The sequence below is a fragment of the Trichomycterus rosablanca genome, chromosome 4, assembly GCF_030014385.1.
Source record: "Trichomycterus rosablanca isolate fTriRos1 chromosome 4, fTriRos1.hap1, whole genome shotgun sequence".
Lineage (NCBI taxonomy): Eukaryota > Metazoa > Chordata > Actinopteri > Siluriformes > Trichomycteridae > Trichomycterus > Trichomycterus rosablanca.
In genome coordinates this window covers 26439166-26456116 of record NC_085991.1, presented here as the reverse complement: position 1 = coordinate 26456116, position 16951 = coordinate 26439166, and the positions used below count along the sequence as shown (strand labels likewise).

General features: G+C 39.2%; 1 protein-coding gene across 1 annotated transcript in view; it reads left to right on the top strand.

Annotated features, from left to right (window-relative positions):
* Positions 1 to 14537, top strand: part of dtx4a (deltex 4, E3 ubiquitin ligase a) — a 34588-nt gene extending 20051 nt beyond the window's left edge. Inside the window, exons 4-9 of the mRNA XM_062994083.1 lie at positions 9443 to 9504; positions 9588 to 9749; positions 10778 to 10839; positions 10921 to 11241; positions 12195 to 12284; positions 13326 to 14537. Coding sequence (XP_062850153.1) covers positions 9443 to 9504; positions 9588 to 9749; positions 10778 to 10839; positions 10921 to 11241; positions 12195 to 12284; positions 13326 to 13553 — 925 coding nt within the window. The 3' untranslated portion in view covers positions 13554 to 14537. The remainder of the gene's footprint in view (positions 1 to 9442; positions 9505 to 9587; positions 9750 to 10777; positions 10840 to 10920; positions 11242 to 12194; positions 12285 to 13325) is intronic.
* Positions 14538 to 16951: the final 2414 nt, after the last annotated feature.

The following is a 16951-nucleotide window of genomic DNA, read 5'->3' as shown; positions in this document are numbered from 1 at the left end:
CCTTAACTCTCCTGGGCATGGAGTTTACCAGAGCTTCACAGGTTGCACTGGAATGCTTTTCCACTCCTCCATGACGACATCACGGAGCTGGCGGATATTCGAGACTTTGCGCTCCTCCACCTTCGCTTGAGGATGCCCCAAAGATGTTCTATTGGGTTTAGGTCTGGAGACATGCTTGGCCAGTCCATCACCTTTACCCTCAGCCTCTTCAATAAAGCAGTGGTCGTCTTAGAGGTGTGTTTGGAGTCATTATCATGCTGGAACACTGCCCTGCGACCCAGTTTCCGGAGGGAGGGGATCATGCTCTGCTTCAGTATTTCACAGTACATATTGGAGTTCATGTGTCCCTCAATGAAATGTAACTCCCCAACACCTGCTGCACTCATGCAGCCCCAGACCATGGCATTCCCACCACCATGCTTGACTGTAGGCATGACACACTTATCTTTGTACTCCTCACCTGATTGCCGCCACACATGCTTGAGACCATCTGAACCAAACAAATTAATCTTGGTCTCATCAGACCATAGGACATGGTTCCAGTAATCCATGTCCTTTGTTGACATGTCTTCAGCAAACTGTTTGCGGGCTTTCTTGTGTAGAGACTTCAGAAGAGGCTTCCTTCTGGGGTGACCGCCATGCAGACCAATTTGATGTAGTGTGCGGCGTATGGTCTGAGCACTGACAGGCTGACCCCCCACCTTTTCAATCTATGCAGCAATGCTGACAGCACTCCTGCGCCTATCTTTCAAAGACAGCAGTTGGATGTGACGCTGAGCACGTGCACTCAGCTTCTTTGGACGACCAACGCGAGGTCTGTTCTGAGTGGACCCTGCTCTTTTAAAACGCTGGATGATCTTGGCCACTGTGCTGCAGCTCATTTTCAGGGTGTTGGCAATCTTCTTGTAGCCTTGGCCATCTTCATGTAGCGCAACAATTCGTCTTTTAGGATCCTCAGAGAGTTCTTTGCCATGAGGTGCCATGTTGGAACTTTCAGTGACCAGTATGAGAGAGTGTGAGAGCTGTACTACTAAATTGAACACACCTGCTCCCTATGCACACCTGAGACCTAGTAACACTAACAAATCACATGACATTTTGGAGGGAAAATGACAAGCAGTGCTCAATTTGGACATTTAGGGGTGTAGTCTCTTAGGGGTGTACTCACTTTTGTTGCCGGTGGTTTAGACATTAATGGCTGTATATTGAGTTATTTTGAGGGAAGAATAAATTTACACTGTTATATAAGCTGCACACAGACTACTATTTATTGTGTCAAAGTCTCATTTTGTCAGTGTTGTCCCATGAAAAGATATACTTAAATATCTGCAGAAATGTGAGGGGTGTACTCACTTTTGTGATACACTGTATTTAGTTTGCAGCGTCACACAGATGATTGTCAATGGAACGCTTGTTTGGCTTTCTAACGAGTTCATGTTTTACTTCACAACTGGGAAAAGTTTGGAGGTTTTTAATTATAAGCACATTTACAAAATAACGGATTATATTTCTAATGGGACACACGGTTATAAATGTAATAGCATCTGGAAGAACATAAGCTAAGGTAAGCAGTGGTTATGATTTTTTTTCTGTGTTTTAGATTTTGGCCACTGTGCCATGATTTATCGGGCGCTTTTGTTTTGCAATGAAAACAAAACGTATCAGTTTAAGCTTTAAAATGGCAAAATACAGTCGTTAATCTGTTGTTGTTTATCTGAACTTACTTATTATTAGTTTATTTCTACGCTACATTTCCAATATATGTTTTGTGTAGATTATATTGACTCGTGACTTGACCCGGACTCTAGCCTAAAGACGTGTGACTTGACTCGGACTCTAGCCTAAAGACTCTAACCTAAAGTCCACATTTTTTCCTATTTATTTGTGCATTTTCTTCCATTGTTCTCCTGATTTAGCGTAGTCAGTTTGTCTTCCGCTGCTGGTGATCCCCGATTGCATTAGAGGAAGGTATATTTCCTGTTCATGGCTCCTCCGACCCGTGTGCAGTCCTTAGCAGACCCTTTCTTTATCATCCATGCATTCTATGCACACAGTGCACCTCTATCTGCTAATCAGGGTTCTTGCAGTGTTGGAAGACCCCACCCACATAGTCCGGTCATCCTGCCCTAGCAGACACGGTGGCCAATTAGTGTCTGCTGCAGCTACTGCCAAATTATGCCTGCCAGAATGCGCCCAGCCGACTTTCAAACAGAGGAGTTCAGAATCTCGGCGCTGGTGTGCTAACGGAATATCCCACTTCGCCACCTGGTCGCCTCACAAATTCTTAATAGAGTTGAGGACAGGCCATTCAAAAACCTTAATTTTACCCTTTTTCTCATGAATCCATTCCAAAGCCAATTTTGATGTGTTTAGTTATAAATTCTTAAATCAATAATTTTTGATAATCATTTTGTCCAATACAGCAATTCAGACTATAATGCTACCACCAGAGTTTTCCTGTTGTTGGGTTTGAAGTGTTAGAAAGTTTTTTATACATTTTCGATGTCTTGAAAGATCAATAAAAGCTTTAAAGTCCATAGTTATGTTTTTGGCTCAAGATAATAATTGCAGGTAAACAAGCCCTATTGAAATAAAGACAGAAAAGTCAACACAACCAACATAGATTTAAAAAAATGGGTAATGTATAAAGTTTTATATGTTATTTAACTAAATTGCTGTATGTACAATTTTGACCCAGTATAGTCACGTAAATATTAAGCACAACAGAAGCACAACAGACTTTTTGCTAGGAATACACCTAAATGTGAACAAATATCAGAATTAGGGATGTAACGATACACCTCAACACAGTTAAAAATCGATTCACATGTGTAACGATTCAAATCGGTTTACATGCGTAATGAATCGATATTCACTTTAAACAGCGGAGGGCACTGGTGCTATTTACCTTGCCTGGTTGACGTCACTACAGGGTTGCCAGGTTCGGACATTTCCAGCCAAATTTATTTACATGAGGATACTTTCTTTATTTGTGTTATTCATGTATGTATTTATTTAATGTGGGATTTATTTTATTTCAGTTTTTTTACACAAAAAGGGAAAAGTGCAGCATTGTTTTGCATAGTTTGTACCTACCTCAGAAATAAAATGGCATTCATTATTTTGATAAAATAAAATACTGTATTTGTGCTTATTTTTTATATATCGTGAACCCAGTATCGTGAATCGCATCGCACTGTGGGTAGAGTGTATCGTTACATCCCTAATCAGGATTGTACTAGCACAGGTTTGATTAAAAAAAAATTACTTGCACTATTTCTTCATGTAAGACTGTTTTGTTTGTCTCATGAAAATCAAGAATGACTTAATATGATCTTATTCTGAAGTTGTAGCAGTAATGAGTTGCAGTAAACCTACAGATAAAATGCATCATAACTATTTCCTCTCACTGTAAAACTGTTGCTGGGTTATTATACTTGCTGCAAGATTTATTATTTCTAATATCTAACAGGTTTGTATTGCATTTTCTGTGTGCACTGTGCACAGCTGATTAATGTTCGAATGTTGCACCAGATTCAGCTGCAGTCTGTAGAAGAGTTATTACTCAGCATGTAGTGAGTTGTGACATTTGTGGTTTGAAACATGACTCATATACTGTCGAAGCACTTTTTAAAAAGTCTGTGTTGAAGGTCGATGTTAAAAAAAGTATTTGTATGATGAATTAATGCAGCCAGTTAGTTCCTAGGTTTATATGTCACTAAGCAATTACTCTGCACATTTGTTTGTATTTTTTCATTATAATTAAGTGCTGAATAAGCAGTCTTGGGAAAGGTACTTAACGTTGTTGGTTTCTGGCTGGGTGCTCTACAGCCACAGTTGGTCGTATCTAAGGAAGGGATACATGGATATGGGAACAGCACCCTCTTGCTGCTGCATCTGTGATTTATGCTGTCTAATGAGAGCATGTGTACCAGGGGAATATAGTAAGCATAGCATGGTATGTCATACATAAAGGCTGTCTGTAGGAATCTAATGCTTGCCAGTGTAAAACAGCAGCTGGTGGCCTAACATGTGTTGTAGTAAGCATGTACTAGCCTGAAGCCATCGTGCACACGTCTGCCCTACAATGGACTGGCGCCCTGTCCAGGGTGTTTCTGTGTGCCTTGCGCCCATTAAGAGCTGGGATAGGCTCCAGCCCCCCACGGCCCTGATTAGCATATGCAATTTCTTGTTGATCTAGTACCTCTGGTCATTGTTTGTAAGGATTTTTTTTTTTTTGTCTTTGTGTCTGGATTTGCTTTCGCCCAGTGCTCCATAACTCCCAGAATAATGCAGACAGTTAAAATTGCCTCTAGGTTTAAATCTGTAAGTGTTTCTGGGCACCCGACCTTGACCAAGATAAAGCCCTTTGTAAATCAATACATATAGTGTGTTTTATGGTAGAAAATTAGGCTCATGTTGTATTACTTATCTTGGTTTCAGCTTTTTAAAAACTAAATCATATTCACACGACATGACGCACATTTCTGTTTCTGGTACACCACGTTTAAAGCCCAACAGTGATTCATGTATATCACAATGTGTGCCAAATCTCTACTAAGTGACAATACAAATTTGTACCACTTAACCCCTCGTTTATGACATTGAGCTGAGAACACCATAAACCTATTACACCAGATGTTATATGCTGACATGAGTATTCATAACAGCTGGGTCAGGTATTGGGTGGCAAGGCTCACAACAAGAAGGTCCTGGGTTCGATCCCCAGGTGGGGCGGTCCAGGTCCTTTCTGTGTGGTGTTTGCATGTTCTTCCCATGTCTGTGTGGATTTCCTCCTGAAGCTCCGGTTTCCTCCCACAGTCCAAAAACATGCAAGTGAGGTGAATTGGAGATACAAAATTGTCCATGACTGTGTTTGACATTAAAGACTTGAACTGATTAATCTTGTGTAACGAGTAACTACCGTTTCTGTCATGAATGTAACCATGGTGTGTAAAACATGATGTTAAAATCCTAATAAATAAATAAAATAATTGACATCAACATTAACCATCTGGCAGGTCGGATTTATGGCATTCTAATGTCAGTGTTATCACGAGGGGTTAAAGCGACCCACATTTTGTCCATGATCCTTTAAGCGACCCAGGCAACACAAACAATGCATCTTACTTTCTCTGTTAGACTCCACAATCTGGTCCCACTGGTTTTACAAGATGTAACAAAGCCTCCACAAGGGGGCGTTTGCATACAAGTTTATGTGCTTGTTAAAATTAATTTATTTAATTATTATTATTATTTTTCTCTGTGACCTATTTTTTGAAAAACCCTGAGTTAAAGTAAAGTGTTGCTTACATTTCTACTGAGAGAGATTATAAATCGTAATATCATTACTTAATGCAATATCAACTTCTTGATTCTTGATACCATATGCAAACATGATTCTTTCACGTCATGAAGTGAACTGGATTATGGGTCATTATGGTCCTGTATCTTAGGAGCGAGTGAGTGTGACTTGGATTTGTTGTTAGCTAGGAAAGCCTCTGATGCTGCTGGCCCTCCTGCTCCTCCACCTGTTTTAATTTTTTTCTCTTCTGAGTGTGTCAGTAAGGTCCTGCATGTGCTTGGGTAGTGTTAGGTGACTTGGTGCATAAGCCTGCCGACCATATGGATTTTCTGTTAATGCCGTTTAGATTAGCCGACAGCAAACGTGACCAAAGGTTTACTGTTGGTCCCACTCACACATTTTCTAATCACCAACCCACCTCTTACAGATAAACTTTACTGGAGGTGAAAACCCGACTTCATGCTAACATAAATTAACTCTTTCTCAGTGTGGTATGTGTAGAAAAAGGGATGTACATGCACACAACATGAACAACCACTGTTATGTGCATACATATCGACCAAGTACAAACAGTGTGATGACACACAGGCACTTAGGTGGTGTTGTGGTCATTGTGGGAAGGTTGAGGGGGGTTATTTTGGGAAGTGAGATGGCTGAAGGCACCGCTTTAGAGTGGAGTCCTGTCCGGGTTGTGTTACTACATTGCCGAACCCACCATGACCCTGACCTCATGACAATGATTGAATACATTAATTAATTATTAAAAGGTCAACAAAATAGATTAATTAACTTGACATAATTAAAGTAAAATTGTTCTAAGAATATAAAAATATAACTAAAGCATGTTCACTTTTAAAATTTAGTGTTCAGCCACTTTTCTCTTCCCTGTTCTTTCCTAGACATATTCAATTCCCCAATTATAACTTCCATTGCCGCTGCAGACCCCCACCCTGACCGAGGAGAGCCATAATCTGCTTTTTATTTATTTTTATTTTTTTTACTGTCAGAGACCGGATTTCACTGAGAGCAGTAACGCACGCGTATGGAGAGTCACACGCTACCATCTACCATCAATGGTGCAGATGCCTTTTATTATTCACTCCCTCTCATACACAGTCGTCTGTTGCTGACTCTAGAACTCAAGTGTTGGTCTAGCAACATTAGTCCACTATGCCACACAACTGCCTAAAGTGTATAGAAACTCTTAAATGATCATCCATGACTTCCTGATTTACTAGGGTATAAATATGATATACAGAAGCCATATTTCTTTAGTCTTTTATTTATGTCAAGAGAATTAAAGAATAAACAGATACAATTTGACAATACTTTGTTGATCCCTCCATACACACACAATGAAGTGTTTGATTGAAGAGGCAATTTTTTAAGGATTACAGTTGTAGGTATGTAGATGATTTTAGGATTATCAAGTCCCCTAAATGCTGCCTCCAAGCCAACAAACTATTTAAAATGCATGCCAGAATAAAGTCATTTATTTCATCTCACCACACATGCACACACGTGTAGTTTGCTGAATGCTTTTTGAGCTTTTACTAGAAACAGAACTAGACAGGTATTTTTTTGGTGACAACCATTAAAGGTGGCTTAGCATAAAAGAAGGGTGAATATACTGAAAAATACTTAGTGTACATCTTTAAACATGATTGAGGGTATTTGCTGGTTTGGGCTATGTTGTCGTTACATGTCTTGTAAAGCCTGTTGGGATACATGGCATCATGGACTCCATGATAAGTACCAGAGAGTTATGAATTATGTTGTTCTTTACCAATTCGTTAAACCTGGGTTATGGTTGTTTTTATCAGGACAGATTTAGTATTTTGATAAATATATGATTTTTCTGCTCCTGCTCCAGCAGAGGAAAGTTGTAAAAAATACTTCTGCAGATGCAGAAGTGCCAGTAATTGAGGATGCTGTAAAGCTAAAACGGGTGTTCTTTAAAATGCTGTTCTATTCAACCTTACCATGAAGGTTTTCTGTAACTCCATTACATGTCATAAAGTACATTTGCATGTGTCTGGTATTTGGTTTTACTAGCCGTTGCCACCATATATGAATAAAATGTTTCATTTAATAAATGCTTTCACCTGAGCTGCTAATAATCATAAACATAAATAATCAGCCAATACGGGAGTGTGTATATGTGCTAGTGTGATGGAACCTTATGGTGGAGCGTTAAAGCATGACGTTGAAAGGTAATCCCAAGCTTAGTGACGTGACTTTCCTCTTCCAGCTGCTCGTCACCAGATGGAAACAGGTGGATTAGGTCTATAAGAGACCATGCAGGACGAAAGGAGACACAGTCAAGCAATAGAATCAACACTGTATAACTAGCCGTGGTTTTACTATATGGAAGGTTAGATTCAGAGTTTGGATAGCTCGTTTAACTTTTGTTTCTTATGTTTATTTTTGTTCAGCTTGTTTAATTTTAAGGATTAATTACAATTTCATTTTTGCTCATTAGGATTTTTATTGGCATTTGTCAACATGACTGTAATAAAGGTTAACTCGTAAGTATTTTAAATTACATATAATACTAGATGGTGTGTTTTCAGTCCATTTTAATGTAGTTAAAAAGTTGCTGTTGTCCATTGTTAAATTTTTTGCATGTTTAGTCTGTTTTGGCCTAATAATTTTACATTCAGATAGGTTTCCTAGGTCTTCTGAGTGGTTAATAATTTGTTGTTTTTAAAATGGATATAATTTTTTTTATAGTATTTGCATAGTCATGTGGTACAACCATATGATAATAAGAAATGTTTGAAATGTGCACTGGTAAATACAGTATATCTATTGCTTTATATTTGTAAATTGTTAAAGAAGTAAGTATATTGTAAAACCAAGATGTGTGTGAGAGAGTTTGTTTGTTTATTGGGATTTTAACGTCATGTTTTACACTTTGGTTACATTCATGACAGGAACGGTAGTTACTCATTACACAAGGTTCATCAGTTCACAAGGTTATATCCAACACAATCCTAGACAATATTTTTGTCTCCAATTTACCTTACTTGCATGTCTTTGGACTGTGGTAGGAAACCGGAGCTCCCGGAGGAAACCCACGTAGACACGGGGGGAACATGCAAACTCCAAACAGAAAGGACCTGGACCGCCCCACCTGGGGATCGAACCCAGGACCGTTTTATTTTTAAGCATTTTCTCCACATTTTCCTCTCGATTTAGCACACTCAATTTGTCTTCCGCTGCTGAGGGATACCCGATTGCATCCGAGGAGAGCATGTCGCTGCACACGCCTCTTACGACACGTGCATAGCTCTTCTCTTCAGCCGACTGGTGGCAACGCCGAGTTTTGAACCGAGGAGTTCAGAATCTCAGCGCTGGTGTGCTAGCGGAATACCCTGCTGCGCCACCTGGGCGCGAACCCAGGACCTTCTTACATGTCAGAGAGTAACATGGTTTTATCAACTGATATGATGAATTAAATCAGCCTAACCAGTAAAGACAGCTATTCAGTAATTGTGAAAAAGCTACTGATCATGTCATTGCACTACAAATAAAATAAACTGGGTCTTTTTATGATGCAGGATCCTGTCCTATATGTTTTTATTAGAAGAGTATTTTATCAGAGTTTATGGATCATTCAAATGATTGCAGTATTGTTGTATGATGTGAATTGAAAATGTGTTTACATACATAATGCATATTGAAAGTAGATTAAAAACATGATCCCTTTATTTGCTTTAAACTATAGCAAGTTTTATTTTTTGTTTATACTATATGTAGTATGTGTGGCAAAACACAGTCTAGAATAATTGTACAAGTGCGACAAGACATGTGGCAGCATTGGTTTACCACAAGCCACCTGTCTAGATTTTATCAGGAGCGTTTGCTAACTTCTATGTCCTCTATATCCATTCATTACTTCTTTGTAAAACTGTGTGTCAGCAGGAGCAGATGACTGTAGGTTTGACCTGGTTTATTTTCAGTAGCATGACGTGGTGCTTTATCAGGCCAGGATGGTGTTGGGTAAACAGGTGTTTACAAGATGTCACTGTGCCAGCTTCTGACAGATTTAAGATCATTACAATTACTCTCTGTATAAGCAATGTTGGTTAACAGACTGAAACACGTGTATTAATGATTTGTTGTGTTCTTTAGTGTTCCAACAGTGCCAGTTAAAAACCTAAATGGATCCAGTCCTGTTCACCCAGCATTGGCTGGTAAGTAAAATAAACCAGTAGCCAAATAAAGCAGTGATCGTTGTAAAATGACCTGCAGAAATAAATATTCTCTTTTTGTGCAGGCATAACGGGTATCTTAATGAGCGCTGCTGGACTTCCTGTCTGCTTGACCCGTCCTCCCAAACTGGTGCTCCACCCCCCACCCGTCAGCAAGAGTGACATTAAGCCTGTGCCAGGCCTCGGCCACTGCTGCCGCAAAACCACAAAGAAACAAGCACGCAAGGGTAAGAATTCAAACATCCATGACAAAGAAACCCCCAATATTAGCTGACAGCATTGCAAAACATGATTGTATCTATTTTTTTAATAGGCACTTATTTGACAAACACAGTTTGACACAAAAAAAGTAAGGACACAAAAAAATCAAGAAGCTGATATTTATAAACAGATCAACAAAGAGATATTTTATGTTTTACCTTATTGACTGTATTGTTTTTCGGGACTTAAGCTCATTTGAGATGGACACGTGTGCTGTGATCTAACAATATAATGGACGTCAAGTTCATTGGGTCGTAGAGGAAAAGGTGACTTGCACATCTGTTGGGCATTTTTAGTACTAAGATATTTGTTTTTGAAGCAACATATGATGCAGTGTACAGCAACAGAGGTCCCAGACTGTTGAGCAGCAATTATTACTAAAATAAATACATTTTTAGAACCACATTATGTGTAGTTTTCAAACAACATGTTAAGCCGCTCAGGTGGCGCAGCGGTAAAAAGCACACGCTGAGCTGGATCTCGAATACATGGTATTGAATCCAGCTCTGCCTTACCGGCTTGAGGCTGGGTGGCAATATGAACAACGATTGGCCTGTTGCTCAGTTGGGGGGCGGGACAAAAAGCCGGATGTGGGTCTCTCTCTGTCAGAATGGTGCAATTACGACCTCTGCTGGCTGATTAGAGGCGCCTACACAGAGATGAGGAGGGAGTGCTCTTAGGGTGTGTCTCTCCGCATGCAACGCTAGGTGGCAAAACACTCATCAATGTGTAGGTAGCAAGATGCATACGGCTTGCTGCTCATATGTCGGAGGGGATGTGGGTTAGCTTTGATCTCCTTGGTCAGGGCAGGGTTCGGCATAGGCAGGGAGGAAGCACGATGCAAATTGGGCAATTGGACATGCTAAAGGGGGAGAAAATGCAAAAAAAAAACAATATGTTAAAAGGGGAGGGTAACATGCATGGTAAACAAACATTAGTGCCTCAGTAATGTAAAACATTTATAAACATTTGCATATTTCATTGACACCTACAGGTAGAACTCCGGAGGAAGTGGTGAGAAGGTACCTGCAGAAGGTTCGCAACCCTACCGAGGAGGTAAATCTGAATTTTTTCTTTCTTTAGCCACAGTATTAACATTAGCAGCTTTTCTTATTGCTTTTTCTAATTCTTGTGCAGGACTGCACCATTTGTATGGAGGCCCTCTCTGGCCCTTCTGGCTACAAAGGCCCTGGTGTGGGTGGCATTTCCCGGACAGAGTCAGTCGGCCGTCTGTCTCAGTGTGGGCACCAGTACCACCTGCAGTGCCTGGTGGCAATGTATAACAATGGCAACAAAGATGGTAGCCTGCAGTGCCCCACCTGCAAGACCATTTATGGAGTAAAGACTGGCAACCAACCGCCTGGCAAGATGGAGTATCACGTCATCCCCCACTCGCTGCCCGGGCACCCGGATTGCAAAAGCATTCGGATTATCTACAACATCCCTCCTGGCATTCAGGTACCATTTCATCATTCTGTAACATACATCCACCATTGTTTTAGACTAAATCAACAAACAAACTTCCACATTTGGTCCCAATTTTTCTCGCAATCTAGTAATATCCAATTGTCTGATTGCATTTTACTTCCTCTCTATTGCTGGTGACCTCTACTACTGACTAACACACGCCCCCTCCGACAGGTGTGCAGTAGCCGACTGCATCTTTTCACCTGTACGAGACGAGTTTATATGGGGCTCAGTCTTGCAGTGATCTTCATTATCCCTCGCCTCTGATGCAGGCGCTATCGATCAGCCAGCAGTGGTCATAATTTAATCAGTTATGAAGAATCCCCTCTGGCATCCAACCCTAACAAACAAGCCAATCATTGGTCAGGGTTGTCTGTGTAGCTGCCCAGCCTGCCGGTAGCAGGACTGAGGTTCAAACACACAAGTTCGAGATGTGGCGATGTGCTAGTGTGTATTGTACCACTGCGCTACCTGATTGCCCGCTCAATGTCCCTATGCATTGCCTGGCCTGCATTGCCTGGTTTGGCTGGCAGAGGGAACAAAACTCTTAATGGGTAAGGAATCTTAACTGTTGTAAAAATGTTAAAAATTGCAACTTAGATTAATAACAGTTAAAAAAACTTATAACAGTATAAAAACAGCTTTATAATTTGTTGTTAGAGATTAGGATTGATTTCAACTGGTGACTTCTCTATGGCCATATATATAAGTCAGACCAGGATTAGAAAGAAAACCCAGAGTGTTACCTTGTGCTTGATGTTATCCAAGAACGTATAAAAATAGGTCTGCCATGGATTAGAAGATACACAAACACATGTGACACAACACGGTCCACAGTAAAAAAAAAAGAAAAAGCTGTACTGACCTACTGAAAGACATAAGCTTCTTCATTTAAAAAATACTGAGTTATTAACACAGCCAGAATGTTTCTGTTTCTTTCTTAGGGTCCAGAGCACCCAAACCCTGGCAAGCCCTTCACGGCACGTGGATTTCCCCGGCACTGCTATCTTCCTGACAGTGAGAAAGGCCGCCTAGTAAGTGTGCAGTATTATCCACTATACCAAAATTATTGTCAACAGTCACATGTTTGATCTTCTACACATCAAATTCTGTGTCCTTTGAAACAACAAAGTACAACACTCATTTATTTACTTACCTACTTACACCTAGGGGCAATTAAGAGTAGTTAGACAGTTGAAGTAGGAGGCAGTTGTAGCTTAGTGGTTAGTGGACTAGTACTCCAAAGGTTGCTGGTTCAAGCCCCACCACTGCCAGGTTGCCACTGTTAGGTCCCTGAGCAAGGCCCTTAACTCTCAATTGCTAAGACTATATAAACTGTCACAGTACTGTAAGTTGCTTTGGATAATAAAGCATCTACTAACTGCCAAAAAAGTAAATGAATGTAAAGACATTGACCAAGGCAGAGAATTTAACCTAGGTCTTATGGGCACATGTTTACAATTGAAATCTGCTCTATCAGCTTTACTACATTGCTGTCCTGGTTTAGAAAATACCATTCAATAACTTTATGCACACAATGTTTTGATAAGCCAAAACATTACGACCATTCTCAAAAAAATATGCCTGCCATGTCTAGTCTGCACAAAGCCCTGACCTCAACTCCACTAAACAGCTTCATAACAATTTGAATCGCTTATTGAAAGCCAGACCTCACCAAACATCAGTTTTGGACCTTACAAATGCTTTTTTTGACTGAATGGAAACAAACATTGGAATGGAATGTTTTAACATGCTATGGTCAGGTGTTCACATACTTTTGGTCATAGAGCATACAATGGCTGTGATTCTTTAGAAACATGAACACATATCCAAAAGCTATGTCATATTTAACAGTTGAGTTCTTTTAAGCATAGAATTAAACTTCAGCTTGGCATGCTACTGGACACCTAAACCTGGAAGGTGTTCATTTTGCAGTACCGTGAAAGTAGTGATCTATGTGTCTGGAAGTAAACTAAATAGTGTAGTGATTATACCTCACCCACAGGATACAAATTTAACCAGATTAATTCTTCATTTCTATTGTCTTTTGACTTACTATTTAAATGTTTGGTCAGGTGTTGAAGCTGTTGCTGGTAGCCTGGGACCGAAGGTTGATCTTTTCTGTGGGAACGTCCAGCACAACTGGAGAGACAGACACGGTCATTTGGAACGAAGTCCATCACAAGACAGAGTTCGGGTCCAACTTGACGGGTCATGGCTACCCTGACTCGGGCCACCTTGACAATGTCCTGGAGGAGCTTAGGGCACAAGGCATCACTGAGGAAGACTGTCTGAGGGACTGAGAAAATAAGAGAATTAAGTGCCAAGCGGAATCCACATCTTAAAGCCTGGATTCGACTGGAACTTTTTCCAGACGTTGTAATCCAGTGTAGGATAAACAAAAAGGAGTAATGAAAGTCTCTGACTTTGAGTGTTTTCTGTTATGTCTGACCAGTTTTTGACTAGCTCGAGAAACATAGACCGGACAGGGAATGGGTACAAATGAATTTACTATTGCTGGTGTCTGTTTAAAAATGTATTGTATTGTAGTTCTGTGAAGGGTACTCCTCACTGAGGTACTTTTGTGCATGTAATTATAACATTCAGTAAAATTCAATCTTTTTGTACGATTGAGGCTTTAAGTTTTGATAAGAAGCGTCAGCGGCAGTTTCAGACTGAATGTGAATGTTTACTGCCCTCTATTGGCACTTAATGACACATTCCATCCATTGTCATGGCACTGTTGTTTATACTGGTTGTTTTTCAGTCTCTTATAATGACACCACATTAATTACTTATTATTTTCAACATGTTCTTAGTTCTTATTTTAGGTTATAGAGTAAATAATTTAGAATCGCATGATTGGGATGATTGTGGATACTGAAGCTATTCTATTTTTTTGTCTAGGACTTATGATCTAATTCCTATACATTAAACTCCAAATACTTAAAGTATTTATCAGTAGAATGGCTGGGTGCCACAGACAGCACTAATTGGGGTAAGAGTAAATATATTATTCTTACATTTTTATTTTATAATGTTAAAGATTGAGTAAATCAAATTAAGTTCCTATGATGAGTTTGAATGCAATGCAAACAATTCATCATTGTTAATTTAGCCAACATATAACAAATCTGTATAGTAAATCATAAGTCCCCTGGGCTATAATGTGATATATGACGTGTATAGAGATCTGAACTAATCCTATGTGACCTGTGACTCCATACTGGTCAGTAAGGACTGGTGTTTCACTACCTAGCTGGATAAAGTTTGCTTGCATTGGAAAACCTGGTCCTGATTTTTGAAGTATATACCTGCTGATGAGCTTTTTCCAGTTACTTTTCTAGTCAGTTCAGGGTAGGTCCATGATGCACAAGTTTACAAATAAAGTATTGTTGAGTCATTTATGCATGTATGTACATGCAAATGTAAGCTTACATTGATAGTATTATGTGTGCTATTTGTGGTTCATGTACACATTTTTACTCTAAACCATTTCTGTTCACATCTGGCAGCAAGTCACTAAAGCCAGCACTTGTTACTCATTTAAAATTGTATTTCTTATACATTTTTATTTTTAGTAATGCCTTATAAGCTATATTTGTTCATTTTATTTACTATGGGGTTTTACTCACCTGTTGCACTTGTATTTTTTCATAATAGATGCTATGGTTATAACAGTAAAAAAAAGTTCTACCAGGTTTAAGCTGCGAACAAAAAAAACTATGAAGGTAGAAAAGTTGTTGTATTATATAAATCTGTACAGAATAATGTGCATATTAAAGGGATGTTGGAATAATGAATGAGCATTAAAAAAGCAATGTGTAGGTTTTGGTAACTCAAGCACTTGTCATTGTTCTTATTTTAATATTACACATTTTATTACATAATTTTACAAATTATGTAGATGTATTAACTTAGAAGCAATACAATAGTAGAGCACTAATACTGAGAACAAACCGTGATAACTGTGAACAACTATAATGGTTTCGTTTTGCCGCTTAAGGTGCATAGGACAGGGCATTTAAGGGATGATTCAGCACTTTTGTTATATAAACCATTGCTACCCCCCCACACCCAAAACAAAACTCTGGCCCTGAAGGCCTGCGTGTGTAAAAACATAAAAATCTGGTAACACAAGCAAAGATACTGGTAAATTGATTTTAAAGAAGCATATTTTTAAAAATGTAAGTATCCCAATGTAGAATATGCAATTTGAGCATTTTACAGCTGTTTTAAAAGCTTGAAAAGGACCTTATTTATTTTAACTAAAATTGATCTAATAATTAATTTCTGTTGAAAGCAGTTATTAACCATAGAACCATAGTCCTTAACAAGGTGGAACGCTGGTTTGAACAGGGAGTCAGAGAGGCCATCTATGTGAAGAGGAAATGGTCGACTGCAGCTATACCCCAATCATATGTGAATAGCACAAATGGCTACTGTAATTAATGGTAATTGTGATTTGCATATGGACCTGATCACCAGTTCTATTGTTATGCAATGGATCGGTATCGGTCGTTATGCAAATGGATGGCATATAAGTTTGGGGTATTCACCACTGAGGAGGTGATGAAACGTATCTCCACACCAGACTTTGTGTCCAGATGAAATGATTCAACTTTGTGGATTTGTGTACCTGGATTATTAAGCATGCGTCAAGACACATAGAATCATAGATTTTACTGTGTCTGAAACATGCTATGGAACAACTTAAGGATCAGTGTGGCAACCTTAACCTAAGGGTGCACAGTTGATCAGTAAACATTTTGCGCATAGTGTTTTCCGGTGGTGGCTGACCCACTTCTTTACTAGACTTCTTATGCAGAGAAAATGATTCATGTTTAGCCCAGCCTGATTGTTTAATGGACACATAACACTGATCTCTACACCTATTTCTTTTTAGTTAAAATGTAATCAGAAAAAATGTACATTTAAATTAATTAAATTAATGCTGACTACTAGATATAATCTATTTAAAACGTAGGTTAAAAACATGATTTATACTTTCACTCATATCTAACCATGCAGGTGAGGGTGAAGACCATGACCTTAGACCAGGTTGACACAGGTAAATAACGTAATCTGGGAAGTGGGGCACTTGAATGGCACCATGAATGTGGAATAAGCCTTCTTGAAATTAAACTTTTATTCATGTCTTTAGCTTGCTTTGTGCACAGGGGCACAGTCATGCTGGGACAGGAAGGGGCCCTTCCTAAACTGTTGCTGCAATGTAGGAAGCCTATAATTTTCTTTATATAACTGATTTATTACACCTGTTAGCAACTGTTGTGGCTGAAACACATAAATTCAGTTATTAAAAGAGAAGTCCATATTGTGTATATTCAGGCATTCAGAACTTTTGATTCTTTAAAATTTTTAAGTGTTGTCCAGCCTCTTAATGCCTGCAATGCAGTAGGTCAAACTGGATGAAAAATGGTTGAATGTAACTGGCCTTGCATTCTCAGTAGAAATAATTATGACTGATCACTGCATGGGTTTGTGACAGTTTACAGCACAGCTTTTTTGATCTGCCTATACTGCAGTAAGAAAAACATACAGCATCTCCAACACCATCTGTTTGACACTTTTTTATTAGCAGACGAATATATTATATATTCTTAACTCCCCCATATGTTACAGTATCAGTAGTACAGTGTCTGTATTGTATTTAATGTTAAAGGTTCCAGGTTATACCAGC